This window comes from Nomascus leucogenys, chromosome 12, assembly GCF_006542625.1.
Source record: "Nomascus leucogenys isolate Asia chromosome 12, Asia_NLE_v1, whole genome shotgun sequence".
NCBI classification, from domain to species: Eukaryota; Metazoa; Chordata; class Mammalia; order Primates; family Hylobatidae; genus Nomascus; species Nomascus leucogenys.
The window spans coordinates 77,624,474-77,644,700 of NC_044392.1; the positions used below are offsets into that span (position 1 = coordinate 77,624,474).

Consider the following 20,227-nt stretch of genomic DNA (forward strand, 5'->3'; position numbering starts at 1 on the left):
ACCCACAAAATTGGGCATGTGAACATGGGTTGTCCATGTTTTCTATCTCATTGACCCAGCCTTATAAGCTTGCTGAGAAGAGACATCTCTTCTGCTGCCTTTGAGCAACAGCCATGGTGCTGGGTACAAGAAATAATTTTGACTGAAAATGATTTTTCATTTTCTACCCTATTGAAATTTAGGAAGAAATGTTATTGTCAACTGACAGAGCAACTTAACAGTAGGATCTCTCTTTTTCGAAGTGCCTGGTCAGTTTTAGAGTGAGCATTGATTCAGAGGGTTCAGATAAGGGCCCAGGTACAGATGTCCTTGTCCACACCACATCTTTGAGAGTTGTCCAGGCCAAAGAAGAGAACAAAATGGCATCAACTGCTGTACAGCCTGTGTTTCAGTAGACTCTGAGGGACACAGCCTTATCACAGAGCATGGAGATTAACACATGTAATTCTTTGTAAAGTGAAAGAGAATGCGTTGCTGAGAGTGAAAGGAATGGTTTTACAGTACAGCAAGTGCTGCCATGGACACCCTGGCCATAGAACCACCCACAGAGTAAACAGAGCACAGGATTTCAGAGAGAAAAGAAATTGTGATTTTCCAAAGGAAGAAGAAATAGGATCCTAATGGATGTGGAACCTCTTTTTTATTATTTTTCTGTATGTTCTCAGAATAATGCCCACTTGTTATCCTGGATTCTCCCAAGAGTAAAATGAAACTCCGGTCATCGGCATTATCATTGTCATTATAATCTTCCTCCTTCGCCTACTCAAATAATCATATTTGAAAACACATAGAATGGTGAGATTTTTATGCTGTGTAACATTTGCTCTGGACATCCTTAAGCAAAATCACATGAGAAATGTTACTTCAAGTCCACTAAGTCTGTCATAGGTGAGAATAATTTCTTGGCTGGGGAAATATGTCTTTTTTAAATAGTTCTTCTATTTATACTTATAGGTAAACCTTTAAAATTGTAGGCAAAAGCATTGCCAGAAGCTCTTATTTGGAGAGATTGAGACATGGGTTAATCTGGAAATAAAGAAAAGCCCTCATATTCAAACCCGGCAGTGAATTTTATGGTGATATTGCAGACTAATTGTCTTATTGTTATAATGCATTACTTAACCACACAGCCCTGCCTTTCTTACATGCACATACTATTTAATTCCTTGAGCCTGAATTTCCTTGTCTGTAAAATGGAGATAATGTATATGTGACTTGTAACGATGTTGTGAGGATATAAATAACTAGTGAATAATTTAGCAGAGCAACTGGTACTTAATAGGTTCTCAAGTTATTTCAGTCTAACCATAAAAATAATATTGCCACTGGCTTTGAATTCTAATTTTATTTTTTCATATGAAGTGGACAACAGCTTAAAAATTATAAAGTCTTCAAATAGTTTTACCACTCGCAACCAAGACACACTGTATAATCCCACATCAATGGATCTTAGTAGTATAAAGAACTGAATAGCAAGGAAGAAACTGAGTTAGAACTCTGGTCTATTTTAAATGATAAATACTAGCTGCGATGTAAAACCATTTGTGCATTTCCTCAATAACTCTACTTTGAAAGTGCACTCCATTTTTAAAGTAAAAGCACATTTAAGATTGATAGTAAGAAAAATTTACTACTTGTTCCTGCATCAAGGTTATAGAGCAAATAATACAATGAAGGTATTATACATATTCGTAGATATATATGAGTATAGTTTACACCAGCCTATCACATAAATCAACTTGTAAAACTCTCCTTTCTTGTTTCCAAAGAGAGTACATATGATATGGCATCTACCATGGAAACTAAACCAACTTGGAAATAGCAATAATGTCCTTAATTCAGTAATTCTTTTTCTTTTAGCTGTGTTTTTCCTCTGGGTAAACCTGTCTGCACACTGGATTTCTTTCTAAATCTGAATGTCCTCTCTGGCCATATTGAAGAATGTGCTTACTGTACTGTTTCATTAAACTGCTGTGTTATCGGGTAATTGTTTAAACATAATGCCATAGCACTATCAAAAGGAAAGGTGAACTAATGGCATTTGCAAATGTCAGGGATTATCTTAACACTTTTATTATAGTTTATAAAAAGTAGGTTCAGGGCATTTCATGGCAATTATTTCTACAGAAATTGGTTATTTAAATAAATTGCTAATTATCTGAAGATGACAGTATTGAAAATGCTACTAATGAGTTGTTTAATAAGTGTAGCTTGTGGTGGCCACCTACAGGTTGAAAATAGAAAGAACATACATGTAGACTAATTATGCCTAGTAAATGCTGTATATTTTTCTCTCTAGTGACAAATTTAAAGACATTTAGGTCTTCATGCCATCTTTTGAGTCTTGGACAGTATAGTGAGTTTCTAAGCTCCTCATAAATTTGGTTTTGGTTCTAAAACAAATTTCACTTTGCTTCTGTAATTGTCTTTGTCCTATTATTCTTGGACATAATTATCTTTAGTTATAGCTAGTATGATTCTATAATTTATCATCTGAACTGGGATACTTTTAGACCAAAGGAAGATAGCTATTGTTACATCATGTAATTACAAATAAATACAGGTATAATAAACTGGGACTCTCCTGGGCAAACTGGGCTATATGGTTACTCTAGTTATACAATTACTAACTACTCTACTTCTAATTTAATTTTTATCCAACAATTAATATAATGTCTATTTTTCTATAATATTGATTTTTATGGTTTTATCATACCTGGATAATATATCTTTATTAATTATAACAATTATTATTATTAACTCTTCTTTCTAAAGCTTAATTTATATCCAGACATTTAAAATCAGGAAGCAGCATAGCATTGTGGTTAAGAGCGTGGTGTTGGGAGTCAGGTAGGCCTGGATTCCAATACTGGACCCATACTTTCTAACAGTGATCTTGAGGATGTGGCATTTATCCCTACTGAATCTCAGTTTACACATCTATAAAAATAGAGACAGAAATACCTATTTCATAGTAATGTTACCAGCACAATGTATGCAAAAATAAATAGGAAAATATCTGTCAATTAGAAAGCATTCAAAAGAGGAGCATTTATATTTAACATATTTAATCTTAAAAGTTAACTCATACTTGCTTCTTATCTAAGTTACTCACTGGTATCTATTGGAAAACTATAGAGCATGTAAAATTGCTCTTAAACTACCAAGAAAAAGTTATAGTATCCCCCGATTTTGAATTGGAAGAGAAAAACTAATCCAATATTTCCTGTAGTACAGAGAAGTCTTTCTGTTGCATCTTGCTGTCAAGTAGCCATCAAGATTCAAGGAACAGGGAAGTCCCATTGTAGCTGCTTTCATTGCTGAATTTACAATAAATTAATTATAAAAATAAGAATGATAAAATCAATCGTGTATGCTGAATTGTTCGTCCCAATTTTCTACATAGGATAAGCCCTTTTTTTCATGGTTATCCTTCAAATATTTGGAGACCATTTATAGGATTTCTTTCAATCACTATATAGATATATATGATATGTGTGTGAGAAAGACAGATCAAGAGAGATCATTCTATTCACTCTGTTGTGTTTGTAGATCTTTTATCTAAAATATTGGACACAGAACCAAACATGTTCTTTGTAATGTACAGAGGATAGAATCACTGTATGTATCACCCATATATAAAAATGTCACATCATATATTCGGATGATGCTTATTCTTGTAAGGTGAATTTTAGGAACATTATAAAAATAGATATTTTCACTACAGAAGTAAATTATAACACCGTTTTATCAAAAAGAATCCAACAATAAAAAGTATATATATATATAAGCTTGAAAGGTCTTCAACCCCTTTACTGCAGGACTCACCCCCTTTCCCAGAGATAATACCTGTGAACAGTATGAAATTCAACATTATATGCATTTACATGCACACATACTAAATGTAATCACATACTTTTCTTGACAACAATGGGACCATACTATATATATTGCTCTGCTACTTGTGATTAACTCTTAACATTATAAATTAGAGCTATTTGCATGTCAATTTTAAAGGTTTTCTAGAATATCATATATTGATGAACTATAATTTATTTAATAGAGTAACTACTCGTGATCCTTTAGATTGTTTTCCACTATTTTGCTACAGAAAATAATACTTCCAGGAACATTGTTGTATATTTGACTTTGTGTCTAAGCACTAATGGAACAGATTCTTCAAAAAAGACTTAGAAGAGAGAGATATATATATATACACAGACACACACACACACACACACGTTGCAAATTACACTTAAAAATCTAATAAAGATTTATTCACACAGATACACACATTTACTACCATAGACTCAAGCTATGAATATTCATAATTTTGAAACCAATGAAATAACATATGGGTTACAAAAGGATGCCCAAATGTTATATCTAGGAATGAATATTAACAATCCTTAAAAATTAAGTTTATCCTTATATGTGTTATAGCTGAATGTTTATTTTTCTGATCAATTTTCTCTGGCTTTGACACTAATATTAGCTTATATACAGTATAAGCTAGGCACTGTGCCAAGTCTTTCCCATGAGTTGTATCATCTAATACATCCCAACTCCCTAGAATATTATTGGTATTAATGTCCTTGTTTTTCAATTAGGGAAAACCAGTGTTTTAGGAAGTTGAGGAGCTTGCTCAAAGCTACAATTGTATAAAGCAAATGATTTGAGACTTACGCCTAATTGGTTGGACTTCCTCTGTGTTCTCATAGCATCAGTCTGTACTGATACTAGTTTTCTTAGGCAAAAATAATCCAAAGATGGTCCCTTTTGTAATTGCTGCATTGTCACTTCTCAATAATAACTGAAAATGGGAACTTTCATGTCGCAGAGACTTTATTTTTAATCGTATTAGATCCTTTTTAAACTACGTGACACTGGATAAGTTATTTATTCAGCTTGAGCTTCTCTTTCTTTATGTACAAAATAGAGAGGACAGCGCCTAGCTTCAGAGTTATAAGGGTTAAAGTATACAGTGTACATGAAGCCCCTGCCTCAGTGTCTGCACATGGAAATCACTCTATGAGTGAGTGATCCTACTCATTCCACTAACAGTAGCTGACACTTTCAGAAAGGAGAATGGCCCTCTTTGGTGAATATTATTAATTCTCTTGGTAAAAATAAATGCCTAACACATGCTAGGTACTGAGTTATTTAACATGAATCCACTAGGAACATATTGAATGCATTATGAAGCAGATAAACATAGCTATGAAGATATGAAGTCTTGGAGAAAACAAAAAATTCAACTAAAGTTAAAACATTTTCAGAAGAAAATTTTTAGCTTTTCTGAAAAAACTAAAATAACATCAAATAATCAACTTTATTTTTTCCATTTCTTCTCTTTAAATTACACATCTCTACATATAACCCTAGATCCTTTTAGTACTTCAGTTTCTGGTTGAATTATGCAAATATTCTCAGAGGACCCTAATCCATGTGTAAAGATGTTATTTTTAAATAGCTGTGTCTCATGTATTTATTAGTATATTAACTTCATTAACATTTTACACTTATTCTAGTAAAGCATAAATTTGTTGGTGCTTCATTTATATGTAGTTTATAAAAATCAATCTCTCACCTCCTAAATCCTTGAAATTCTTGATCTACTAATTTTTTTCTTCTGGATGATGTTAAACCTATTAACAATTAGACAGTCAAGGTTCAATTTCTAATGAATTTGTTATCCACTTAATTCATTATATTTTAATTAATGTAAGCAAATTAAAACTACATTTTCTTTTTGCATACACAGTGAGCACGAATGAGTATTATAACCCAATTTCTGTTTTATTGCCAGCTAGAGCTATTATCAGGGAGTTTATTGTGGACTTAGTTCTAACAATTAATTGTGTAACAGTCGCTGTCCTAGGAGTCAAATGATTAGGGGGAAAAAGACAAACAGAATTAAACTCAATTATTCAAAATTCCAGTTATTTAGCATATGTTCCACACTCTCTTGCTCATTAAAAATTCCTTTTTTCTTCAAGGATTTAGTTATGCAAAGTACATCTCTGCCTCCTTTTCACCAATAAACTTGAGTTCAGATATTGTAATTAAAATCCATGGACATTTTGCTTATCAAAAAAAAATTCTTAAATATATTGATGTCAGCCTTTTGAGGCTTTTTTCCCTTTGGAGTCAAAGTAATCTTCATCAACATTATGACACTGCTAAATGACAGCTGTTAGGAAAAGAGTAAAAGGAGGGGACATGTATGGTCCTCTTAAGGTTTCAGAGGATAAAGTTCTGTCATCATAGGCATCATGCTTTTGTCTCCAATTTAAAAATTGGTTTTAATTGCATCACTAAACACACAAGAACACAGAAGGCAATGTCAAAGTAAACTACATAAATGCTCCCTCTGAAATCAATTGTCCTTGAGGGCAGTACAAATTATAACAGCAAACACTTCTACAATTTTTATTATGTGCTAGCCTTTTATATATATTATGTAATTTATTCTTCAGAACAGCTCTATGAAGACGTTATTACAATTTTTATTATTTTATAGATGACAAAATTGAGACTCAGTGGGATTTAAAAGTTTTCACAAAGTCACACAGCTTATAAATGGAACTAAGATTTGAACCTCAGCAGTTGGCCCAGTTGTCTCTCTGACGTTGGTAACTAGTTCATCCTCAAATTGCCTTCTTGATAGAATTCATATTAATAGTATTTATAAAATGTATAATGTTCTAACAAATGTGAATTGTTTCTAATGGAATACTGGTAGAGAATGAATAACTGGATTCAAATTATTACCTTGAAATAACCTACTACAGTGATAAGACCTGGTGTTTTGTGAGTCAAGCGTAGACATATAGTTAGGACACAAACTGATGAACCAGGAAAAAAAAGCCATAGGTGCTTAAAAATATTTTGTGGATAGACAGATTAATGGATAAATGAAGACTGAGTAAGGAACCTGATTGCCATGATACATTAATACACATATATCAATATATAATATTATAGCCAATGATAGCGTTTCTGAAATTTATTTAAAATGATATCTGACAAACGAGAGTTCATTTTCTTAAGAAAAATACTTTTCATCAAAATCAGATTGATTAACTTAATTCAAAATCTCTGGCTTACTAAAATGGTTTTCTGAAACATGAACCAATTCAAAAATGTTCTGTGTAGTTTATCTAAGACAATCTGTGAATTCAACACACTGATTTGTATTTTAAATTGTGACTACATGGAGGGCCTAGAATGATTAGAGACCAAAAGTTACAGTTCAGTCTAGTCCACTAGGAGAGCCACATAATGCAAAGCAAAGTTCTTGGTAGCAATGTTGCAACTTATAAGTCCAGTTCATTTTTTGTTTGTTTGTTCGAACCTGCAGCTTGTTTCAAAACGTAGGAACTCAGAATGGCTTGATTTTTATTGGAGGATTCCACACAGTTGAAGCAGAATGGCTTGATGTAACTGAATTCCCCATTAGGTTCATCTGGCCACCCCATGTAGATGAGGGCTTAATTTAAATTGCATGTTACCTGTTAGTTCATTTAAGTGTATAGGATTTCAATTTCTTGATTTAAACCTTGTTGTTTCCTTAAGGATAGAGCCCGCATACACATTCTTTGAACTTCTTACACTGGCTTCTTCCTCCCTAGTCTTTGGTCTAAAAATCATTAATCACTGTAGCACTGACAAAATTTTAAAAGACCTTTATCTCGATAATTGTAATTCAGGAAGTCTTTATGATTTTAATTGGCATATGTACAATTTTGTATGGCATTGATATATGTATTTTCTTTAAACCAACAGTTTTATTTTTATCTTGAACCTATTATTACTTCATTTCTGTCATTCTAAAACTAAAAATAAATTCTATATAGCAATTTAGAAAAGTCTTTTTATATACCTTCATTTTCCTTCTAGAAACCGTTCTTAGTGGATGAAGTCATTCTTAAAACCTATTCCCCATAAAAATGCTGAGAACAGGTAGATTATATTTCATATTAAATCAGTTGAGTTATAAAAAATCAAATTGGGTTTATAATGGAAATAAAAACTGAATTTACTGTAGTCCAGCAACCGAGAGATCATTTCTTCATTTTTTGGATCTCATTTCCTCCAAGAACATAGTTACTCTTAACTTGAAAAAATACTCTTGTTTTTTGAAAAGTTTTTCTGTTCATTAGGTACATTATAAAAGCCTTAGAAAGGAAGAAAAGCATAAATTAGAAAATGTCTTATTGACCTAATTGAACATCTTCAAATGCCAATAAGAATTTCCTGATTTTTTTAACACCTGTGTAATAATGTTGCCCTTTAAGTGTCACTGGTTAATTTTTCAAAGCTGTGTTGCCATTTTATGTCCATTAATATCAATAGAATATGTGGCCAAATCCCTGTATACCACTTTGAAATTTTACCCCTTACTGTTAATGATAGTCTTCTAACAGTGGAGGTAGAAATAAATTATTTATCTACTTAGCTCAAATTTACTCTCTTGGGTCAACTAAATAAGGGGGGAAAAAACCAATATTTCTTTATTACTTCAAAGTAGTGTGTATGTAAAGAAGCCATTGGGTTAGTATGTATTGACTATGCCAGTTATATTATGCAGAGATAGCTGTGTGTCTATCAAAAAGTTTGTTATAGCTTTCTTTAAAAAATGCTTTCCTTTAACTTTTGTTATGTAGATTTCTTTCAGTATAACTAAAGATATGTGTATATATATGTGTGTGTTTGTATTCTCACTATAAATTCTGTCCACCATTAGCCTTTTTATGGTTAAAACATAAAAACTGTGAGGAATCACTGATAAATAATATAGAAGTAGAATCTTAATGTCCACTTTCTAATTTGCCCAACTTAATACTTTGTATTCAAAATGTCTATTATGAATTTTGAAGTATCAGCATTGAATATTCCTAAGGAATACTATAGTAATATGTAGAGGAAGATGTTTTAGGTGTGGGAGCCACAAGTAGACATTTCCACAAACATTTTTGTGTTGAGTACAAAAGCATTAGTCATGCAAACGTTCAGTTTTATCTGAAACAGATATGAACAGGATAAAAAGAAAGCCACTGATTTTTTTTTTTTTTTTTTTTTTTTTGAGACGGAGTTTGGCTCTTGTTGCACAGGCTGGAGGGCAATGGTGCGATCTCGGCTCACTGCAGCCTCCACCTCCCGGGTTCCAGCAATTCTCCTGCCTCAGCCTCCCCGGTAGCTGGGATTACAGGCGCCTGCCACCACATCCAGATAATTTTTGTATTTGTTTGTAGAGACGGGGTTTTACCATGTTGGCCAGGCTCGTCTCAAACTGTTGGCCAGGCTCATCTCAAACTCGACCTCAGGTGATCCATCTGCCTCGGCCTCCCAAAGTGCTAGGATTACAGGCATGAGCCACCACTCCCAGCCTCTGTTTTAGACTTTATTTTTTAGAGCAGTTTAGGTTCACAGCAAAACTAAGAGGAAGATACAGAGATATTCAATATATCCACTGCTCCAACACATGCATGACCTCCCTCATTATCAACATTCCCCACTAGAGTGATACATTTGTTGTCATCGATGAACGTGCATTGACACCTATAGCCTAACCACCCAAAGTCTGAACTTTACAATAGGTTTCACACTTGGTGTTGTGCATTCTACGAGTGTAACAAATACATTCTCTAAGTGTGTTTTGTGTGTGTGTGTGTGTGTAAATGTGCAACAACATGTATCCACCATTACAGTATATATAGTATTTTCAGTATCCTAAAAATCCTCTTTGCTCTGCCTATTTATCGCTGACGTTCACTCCTTACAACCACTGATATTTTCACATCTCCACAGTTTTTCCTTTTCCAGAATGTCATATAGTTGGCATCATATGCTATCTAGCCTTTTCAGCTTGAAAGCCCTTGTTTTAACTTTTTGTTTCTTTTCTTAATTATTTTATTTAATTTTTAAATTTAATTTAATTTAATTTTAAGTTCTGGCCATTTTTTAAAGGAAGGCTGTGTGTGCTACCTCAGAGTAAGCACTCCAGTAAATACACATTGATATTGCTGGTGACTAGTGGTGGTGGAGGTGATGACAAAGAACTCGCCACATGAGGCTGAACCAGTTGTTTGTTTATGTTGTTTGTGGAGCCCTGGTTTAAGGCAATGTCAAATTCTTGCATAAATTGAACTGTCTTTAGTTCAGAAAATGCTTAAAGGACCCCTGACTTATAAAGGAACACCAGGAATATCTAATTATATTCCTTTATTATGAAAGCATTAATGTACTCTGGGATGTTTAACATTTGAGAATTCAAAGCAGCTTTAGTACAATATATTCATTATAAAAATAGCCCCAAAGTATTCTTTCTATCCATACAATTTTTATTACTATTAGGGAATAATATACTGGCAATGTCTGGCTAATTAAATATTTAAAAACTAAATGCATGCACTCTAATTACTAGATTCTAGTAAATTCTCTTTAACTTGATTAAAACTTTCTAATATGTGAAAAATTGGATTAGACTCCCTATTATTTTTTCAAATTGTGGGAAGTACATATAAAAAGCAACATGGAATCTGTAAGTTCATCAGCACCTTGCCTTTTTTTACAGTCTGTGTTCACAGCATCTGCTTTGTACTCTAAAGAAACATAACATAGCTGTATGTCTATTGATGTGCTGTATGTGATTGTTTTTCTTTTCAAAATCTGCTGTTCCTTGTTTTTTGTTTGTTTGTTTGTTTTTGAGACAGAGTCTCACTCTGTCACCCAGGCTGGAGTGCAAGGGTGTGATCTCGGCTCACTGCAACCTCTGCCTCCTGGATTCAAGCAGTTCTCCTACTTCAGCCTCCCAAGTAGCTGGGATTACAGGTGCCTGCCACCACGCCTAGCTAATGTTTATTTTTGTATTTTTAGTAGCGATGGGATTTCACCATGTTGGCCAGGCTGGTCTCAAACTCCTGACCTCAGGTGATCCATCCACCTCGGCCTCCCAAAGTGCTAGGATTACAGGTGTGAGCCACTGATGCTCAAATATTCTATGCAATCTTTTACGTATTACCGTATATCAAGTTGTAATATGCATGTAATATGTGTGCATAGAGAATTCTGTGTTTGCTGTACCTACTTGTATAACATGTCTAAATTCAATATTAGTATCAAAGTCCTTAAAATAAATAAACATCCATTAACAAATTAACATGCTTTAAAACAACATTTATACACTACATATGTATACATCTTAAACAGAGATAAAGTAATTTGAAATTTGTCCAGTGACTCTGTCATCACATGATAGTAATAGAAGTAATATAAGACAGTATACTCAAGTGGTCAGTGTGCTAACCATTGATTATTCTGATTTTGTGTAGGGACAGCAATCAGACCTATTGCTTTAAGAGCTGTGACCTCCATTGCTCGTGCTCTGCCTGGATTTCCCATTTTGGCTACTGGTGGAATTGACTCTGCTGAAAGTGGTCTTCAGTTTCTCCACAGCGGTGCTTCGGTCCTCCAGGTAGTCATTGTGTTTGTCTGTCCCTTTTAAAAATCTCCATCTCACAAATACAATGTAAGTTATGTGACAAAAAAAATAGATTCTTTTTTGGGCCTCTTGAAAAGGAGGCCATTTGGGATCAAAATGGCAGCATGTATTAAGTTCCTCTGACAAGTTATGAAGAGACCTGAGGTATATTTCCTGTCCTGTTGAGGGCTTATGAACCCACTCTCTTTTCTTTTCTTTTTTTTTTTTGAGAAGGAGTCTCGCTCTTTCACCCAGGCGGGAGTGCAGGGGCGCGATCTCGGCTCACTGCAGGCTCCGCCCCGCGGGGTTCACGCCATTCTCCTGCCTCAGCCTTCCGCGTAGCTGGGACTACAGGCACCCGCCACCTCGCCCGGCTAATTTTTTTGTATTTTTAGTAGAGACGGGGTTTCACCGTGTTAGCCAGGATGGTCTCGATCTCTTGACCTCGTGATCCGCCCGCCTCGGCCTCCCAAAGTGCTGGGATTACAGGCGTGAGCCACCACGCCCAGCTCCGACTCTCTTTTCTTAATACATTTATTCACCCACGTGATCCTGAAATAAATTAGATCAGGTACCAAAATGCGTACTGTCCTCCTGGAAAAACAATACCTGAGGAAATCTGGGTAAAAGTAAAATCTCAATTGAAAAACAAAATGAAATCAAGGGTTTGAAAATCTATGTCATTACCAAATTCGATCCTGAGATTCCTGGCAGCCAAAGAAGGAAATTGTTGGCTTTATAACTTTTAAAGTATTAAAATAAATTGATTGTTCAGCTTCTTGTGGTACAAAGCTGAGGGAACTTCTTTCTTCCCTTGTCCTCTTAAAGGGATGCTGTGAGATGTAGTGAATTGTACTCTTAATAATACCGCTAAAATAATAAAAATTAGGACTTTAAAAATTATTCATATACTTTTTAAAAATAATGTTGCTCAACATGGGCTTAGTACTGTCAGCACATTTTAGCATAAGAATTTCTGATTCAGGTTTTGTAGTCTGAATTGGCCTAGGGACCAAGCTTTTTATATGACTAGACTGTGAACTCTCTGGTAATACTCCATTAATAATGACTTCTCACTACTTAGCATTGATGGTAATTGGAAAGCAGAAAGTTTAGCATCACATATTCTCTGGCAAAAGGGTTGAGTGTAAATAGTTCATGTTGCTAATTTGACAATCAGAATTAACATTGTTCTATAAAATACCTACACTCTACGGTTGAAATACTATGTATTAGAAAGCTAATGGAGGCAGACTTCTGCTTCCAAGAAGATGGAATAGATTTACTTTTCTCTATGCCTCCCACTATATACAACTAAAAACCCTTATATATAAAACTGATGATATAAGAAGACTGAAAGGTGAAGAGAAGGCAGATTGGCTAGGGATCTCAAGACCCGAGAAACAACACAGTGGTGAGTTTCCTGGGATTTTTTTCCTCACATATCTCATCTCACACTTGGAGCCAAAGAAGCTCAACAACCCAGAAACAACAATAGGTGCAGACGAAAAGCCTGCTGTCTCTAGCCAAAGAACCAGGAAAGGGGCAGCCTAGCAAGAGAGAGAACTTTTAGACATAACTTCCCTGCTCCACCCAACACCACAGATAAATATTCCATCCCTACATCCATCCATGCAAGCAAAGGACAAGTAGGGATCTTAGACGTCCACCCTCATCAAGCAGTCTCACATCCCCACTGGGCAAAAATGAGCCCTCACCCCCATCCCATATCAGAAGCCTGGACTTCTGCCCTCACCTGAGAGTAATGAGGTGTCCCTCCTCCCCGCTTCTGCAGTAGTAGTAGAGGAGGTCTAGTGCAAAGTCAGGACCTTCATCATCACTGTGTGGTCATAAGGCCACTCTCCTTTCCTCCTTCTTACGGTGTCAGTGAAGGCCAAGTAGGGAGCAGCAATAAGGCGTGCCTGCACCTCTTAGCCAGGGGTGTGTCAGTGCAGGCTCACTGGAGAGCCAGAATTCTCACCTCTTCCCAGCAGTAACCAGGAGCCATGCCCCTTGGGTGTCCAAGAAAGCCAAGTAAGATACCTGGGCTTCTATCTGGCATTAAGGAGGTGGCGTTCTCCACTTCCCCTGCCAGACTGACACCAAGGAAAGCTAGCAGAAACAAAGTTTAAATAAAATCAAGAGTCTCTTAATATTATACCAAAATTGTCAAGATTTCAATTAAAAATTTCTCATGATACCAAGACCCAGGAAAACCTCAGCCTGGACCATAAAAAAGAATTGATAGATGCCCACATTAACATGACAGAGATACTATAATTATCTGGCAGATATTTTAAGCCTCCATTATAAAGCTGCACTAACAAGCAACTACAAGCATGATTGAAACAAATGAAACAACAGAAAGTCTGATCAAAGAAATAGAAGATATAAAGATGAAAATTTTGGACTTAAAAATGCAGTCACTTAAATACAAAACTCAACTGATGTGCTCAATAGTAAAATGAGAGAAAAGAAGAAAGAATCAGTGAACTAGAAGATAGAGCAATAGAAACTGGCCAATATAAAAAACAGAGAGAAAAAAAAAAAGACTGAAGAAAAGAATGAAAACAGCCCTCAGGGAACTATGGGACTATAACAAAAGATGTAACACTAATGTCCTCAGAGTCCCAGAGGAGAGGTGAAAAAGGCAGGAATGGAAAAAAATAATGGCTGAAAATATTCCAATTTTTGCAAAAGACATAAACCTGTAGATTCAAGAGGTCAAGGTAAACTTCCAAAGAGGGCAGCTTCAAAGAAATCCATACCAAAATCCATCATATTCAAATTTCTGAAAACTGAAGAAAAAGATAAAACCTCGATAACAGCAAGAGAAAGATGACACCTTACTTATTGGTGACAAACAATTCTAATAACAGGGGATTTCTCATCACAAGCCATGGAGTCTGGAAGGAAGTGGGACATTTTTCAAACGCTAAAACAAGAACTGTCAGCTCAAAATCCTGTGTCCTTCAGAAATGAGCCAGAAATCAAGACATTCTCAGCTAAAGAAAAACTAAGAGAATGTATTGCCAGGAATCCTTAACTAAAAGAATGGCTAAAGGAAGCTTTTTCAGAAGAAAGGAAATGATAAAAGAAGGCACCTTAGGATATCAAGAAGGAAGGAAGAATATGGAGCAGTGTCTTCAAAAAGAATCTGGAAGATAACAGTATCCAGGCTTGAGTATCACCTGAATTTATTTTCATCAACATGTAGAAATACCTGGGCTGAAGGATACAATGGAGTTATGAGTGGGTTTCAGAAGAGACTCTTGCTCATTGTCACGTGTGACCATGGGCAAGTCACACATGGAAGTAAAGACTATTGACTGTCTACTATGTGCTGGTAGTAATTGCTGCTACATACAGTATTTCCACAACCTACCTGAGAGCGAAATTTTTAAATATTTTTTTTTTATTGACATCAACTAAGGCTTGGAGGATGAAAGTGGTTGATATGGCTTGGCTCTGTGTGAGATTACAATTCAAATCTCACCTTGAATTGTAATAATCCCCACATGTTGTGGGAGGGACCTGGTGGGAGGTAGTTGAATCATGGGGGCAGGTCTTTCCTGTGCTTTCCTGACAGTGAATAAGTCTTACTAGATCTGGTGGTTTTATAAAGGGGAGTTCCCCTGCACATGCTCTCTTGCCTGCCACCATGTAAGACGAGACTTTGCTCACCATTTGCCTTCCACATGATTGTGAGGCTTCCCCAGCCATGTGGAACTGTGAGTCAATTAGACCTCTTTCCTTTATAAATTACCCAGTCTCAGGTATGTCTTTATTAGCAGTCACATGACTAGCAATGGAGCCAGAATTCCCATCTAGAGTTTCACAGCCACAAAGCAAATACTCTTCCAACTAGACATATTGCCTGTCTTCCATCACAGGACCTGTAAGACGGGAATATTAGTAATACGCAAGTCTTCCGTGCCCACTCAACGCTTACATGTTCAGGCTAAAGCTTACCTCTAAGAGTCAAGATTCTATGAAGAGAAGAAAAGTGAAATCATAGAAAACTAAACGAGAGTTATGTGTCTTGCGTGTAGATGTGTGCTCAGGGTGCAGATCCTAGTATGTCAATATACATAGGGTACTATGTGTCCTCATAGAAATGAATGGTGAAATAATTATTCAAATGTCAGTTTCTACTTAGGCTCCTCTTAGATGGAAAATCAGAAACTCACTGACTATGCCCATAAAGCCCATTGTATTCTGGACATGAAAGGACCCTGGAACTGGAATTGCAAGAACCAGTGGGACAGTTCTGGGGCAAGACCTTTACCATCTCTCTTTTGTGGGCCATGTGATTTCTTCTTCAGAAGAAACGAAATTTCTGTCCACTCTTGTTCTCTATATGGCTTACTCCTGCCTCCTCTGAACTTCTATCACATGGCTGTCATGACCCTTAGACCCACTCCACCTTGTAGCCTTTTAGCTCTCATTTCTCTATGAAGTGTCTCACTAGCTTACTGTCTATTGGCGTGGATTTCTTCTTTTTAACTTTTAAGTACAGGATACATGTGTAGGTTTGCTACATAGGTAAACTTGTTTCATGTGGTTTGTTATAGAGATTATTTTATCACCCAAGTATTAAGCCTAGTACTCATTATTTTTCTTGATCCTCTCCCTCCTCCCATCCTTCACCCTCTGATAGGCTCCAGTGTGTGTCATTCCCCTCTATGTGTTCCTGTGTTCTCATAATTTAGCTTCCACTTCTAAGTGAGAACATGCAGTATTTGGTTGTCCGTTCCTGTATTACCTTGCTAAGGATAATGGCCTCCAGCTCCCTTCATGTCCCTGCAAATGACATGATCTCATTATTTTTTATGGCTGAATAGTATTCCATGGTGTACATGTACCACATTTTCTTTATCCAGTCTGTCGTTGATGGGCATTTAGGTTGATTCCATGTCTTTGCTATTGTGAATAGTGCTGCAATGAACATACATATGCATGTGTCTTTATAATGGGATGATTTATATTCCTTTGGGTGAAGCTCAGACTGCTAAGAGAGGAAATCTGTTTGCCTAAATTTATCTTTTTATGCCAGGCCCCATCATAAGCCATTGGTTACCCCATGTATTGACAGCTTGGTGTGTAGCAGAAACGTAGTAAATTTTGGTTGAATGAATTTGTTAAATGAATGTGCTTGGTTATGGGTTTTTTGTTTTGTTTTGTTTTTACCAGAATTGTGAAGAGGGGACAAAAGGATTCACATGGTATAAAAAAATCATTACCTCTTTAGCTCTAGCTGGGAATAGCCCAGAGACTTTCCGGCTATTAAAATATTGGTTCCCAAATGATTTTGTTAAAAATGTAAAGTTTCACACATAGGTTTTTACTTCAGAAATGAAGAGGAAATCAAGACAATTTCAGCTAAAAAATACCTAAGAGAATTTATTGCCCAGAGAACTGGCAATCTAATCTGTAGAAATTTAAAGATTATTTATCAGCTCTGCCATTAGCTTGAGTCAGATTTTTAACTCAGCTGGAACATGTTTTTTTAACCAATATTAGCTAAAGTATGAACTAAAATCAGTATTAAGATACATATATATATATACACTTAGGATGATCATAAAGTGGGAAATATTTGAATTTATAATTTTAGTTTGGTAGTTCAGTGGAGGGTAGAGAATATATATTTCCATCTTTCTTCTGTTCTGAATTTCACTTCATTCCACTCCCTAATCTTGGGTTAACCTAACCTTTCATTCAGCATACTTTTAAGCTGTTGAATATTATTAGAGAAATTAATGTAACTCTGCAATTGGGCTTACTCCAAATACATAGTGTTTAATGTCTGCTGGGGTTTGGGTACTAGTCAGTATTTCTTTTTATTCTTCTATTTTTTTTTTTTTTTTTACTTCCCATCAAATTCGGTTTTTTTTTTTCTTTTTTTTTTTTTTTTGAGAAGGAGTCTCGCACTGTTGCCCAGGCTGGAGTGCAGTGGCGCAATCTCAGCTCACAGCAAGCTCTACCTCCTGGGTTCACACCATTCTCCTGCCTCAGCCTCCCAAGTAGCTGAGACCACAGGCACCCGCCACCATGCCCGGCTAATTTTTTTTGTGTGTGTATTTTTAATAGAGATAGGGTTTCACCATGTTAGCCAGGATGGTCTCGATCTCCTGACCTCGTGATCTGCCTGCCTTGGCCTTCCAAAGTGCTGGGATTACAGGCGTGAGCCACCGCGCCCAGCCTCAAATTCTTTCAGTTGGTTCGAATCTTTTTCATACAGCTCAGAGCCCTGAGCCTCTCCATCATCATCCTCCCATTTCTCTCATATCATCCTTTCATTGGCTCTCGTTGCCCAACCCAATTCTGTTCTCTCGTTTTACAATATTTATTAAATCTACCTTTCTAATGATTTCTATTCACAAGTGAAATGCGTACCAACAAAATGAATTCTTTATAGCAGGTATGACCAGACAAATGAAATTCATTTAAATATCTAGGTTATGGTGCTGATACACTGGAGTATAGAAATAGAAGTCCTATAATGGGTATAGAAATAGCAATATAAATAAATATTTTGCTTCTGATTTTTCTCATACACTATTCATCATGTATATAGACTATGTAGATAAATGAGTGCCCTACTAAAATTAAGATTTACACTCAGTAATTTCAAAATCTTATGTAATTAAGTGAGTTCACTGCTAAAATAAAGATTTTACACTCAAATTAGTAATTTCGAAATCTGTTCCAAATGAATCTATATTTGTAAATTAAGCCATATGACTGACATTAAGAAGAGTAATGACATTTCAAGAATGGAAAGCTAATTTTTTTCATAAGTTGTATAAGTGTGATAGCGCATACCTTTTTTCTTGCTTTATATGCATCACTGAGAATAATTCATTCATTCATTTTTTAATAAATATGTATTGAGACCCTACTATATATTCTTAGCATTGTTGTAGGAATTTGGAATATTTCTGTGAATTAAAAAAAAACAGCTGAAGTCTGTTACCTTATTGGGCTTACATTCTTGTGAGTGGAGACAGAAAAATATACAATAAATGTTAAATGTAAGTGTATTATATTTAACATAAGATAAGTGCTGTGGGAAACAAACAGACTTCACTGTAAAGATAATATTTTTATTAAAAATTGTTGGTTGTAAATCCTACAAAATTTTTTTTGAAGAAAAAACCTAGGTTACAGCATCGTTTGCTTAAATTTTTGCTAATTGAGGAATTAAACGTAAGTTCACAAAATATTGTATATCACCTCACAGTTTATTTTTAATTTTATTTATTTATTTTCATATGTATAATCAAACTGAACCTTATTATCACTTGATATACCAAAATACGTTTTGCATGTCAGCATACTTTGGTATATAGTGCTACCTTCAGTGGTCACATATTATCCCATATTATAAATGCACTGAAATTTATTTATAAAAGCCATTATATGAGTTCTTCTTCACTACTAGTTTAAGCAGTGCTGAGAAAACCAAATTGCATTTATCTCTAATTATTTCATAATATATTTTAGTATAATGTAATTGATCAGTAAAGGGCATATACTTTTTTAAACTTCTTAAAATTTTTGTGGGTACATAGTAGGTGTACATATTTATAGGTTACATGAGATATTTTAATATAAGCATGCAATGCATGGTAATCACATCAGCTAAATAGGGTCCACCTCACAGTTGATAAACTGAAATGTCTCTTAGGGTTTCAGATGACATTTTATTGGGCAATTATTGCTTTTCTTTCTTTCTTTCTTTCTTTTTCTTTCTTTCTTTTTTTTTGTTTTTTTTTTTTTTTTTTTTTTTTTGAGATGGAATCTTACTCTGTTGCCAGGCTGGAGTGCAGTGGCAGTGGCACGATCTCAGCTCACTGCAATCTCCACCTCCCAGATTCAAGCCATTCCCCTGCCTCAGCCTCCCGAGTAGAGCTGGGATTACAAGCGCGTGCCACCACACCCAGCTAATTTTTGTATTTTTTGTAGAGACGGGGTTTCAACATGTTGGCCAGGATGGTCTCGATCTTCTGACCTTGTGATCCACCCACTCAGCCTCCCAAAAGGCTGGGATTACAAGAGTGAGCCACCATGCCCAGCCCAATTATTGCTTTTCGTAGCAAAATTTGCTTCAAACTTTTTGAGCGAATTTTCTTGGAATGTATCATTTCTCCATGGCACTGTTTGTTTCTATGATCTTATTCTATAATGTGCTTTGACAAGATGTCAACATTTCAATGGTAAATCATCCAATCCTCTAACCTTAAAAAATGCTTCAGTGATTTTTTTTTTATGAAAAATGCCAGTGGAATGTTTGTAGGGATTCTATTGAATATTTAGATTGCTTTGGGTAGTATGGATATTTTAACACTATGGATTCTTCCAGTCCTTGAACATAGGATATCTTATCACTTACTTGTGCTTTCTTCAATTTCTTTAATTCATGTTTTGTAGTTTTCAGTGTACGGGTCTTTCACCTCCTTGGTTAAATTTATCACTAAGTGTTTATTTTTATGCTACTATAAGTGATATTAATTCTTTGATTTCTTTTTTGGATATTTTTTGTTAATTTATAGAAACATCAGTAATTTTTGCATGTGAATTTTGTATCCTGCAGCTTTATTGAGTACATTTATTCTAACTGTTCTCTTTTTTGGTGGAGGCTTTAGAGTTCCCTACTTATAATATGGTATCTACAGAGTCTATTTAACTTTTTCTTTCTGATTTGGGTGCTTTTATTTCTTTTTCTTCCTAATTAAT

The 20,227-nt window shown here is 35.3% G+C and overlaps 1 protein-coding gene across 1 annotated transcript in view; it reads left to right on the forward strand.

Moving 5' to 3' along the window:
• Window positions 1-20,227, forward strand: part of DPYD (dihydropyrimidine dehydrogenase) — an 806,347-nt gene that overhangs the window by 640,681 nt on the left and 145,439 nt on the right. The window contains exon 19 of the mRNA XM_003260094.4: window positions 11,337-11,479. Coding sequence (XP_003260142.1) covers window positions 11,337-11,479 — 143 coding nt within the window. The remainder of the gene's footprint in view (window positions 1-11,336; window positions 11,480-20,227) is intronic.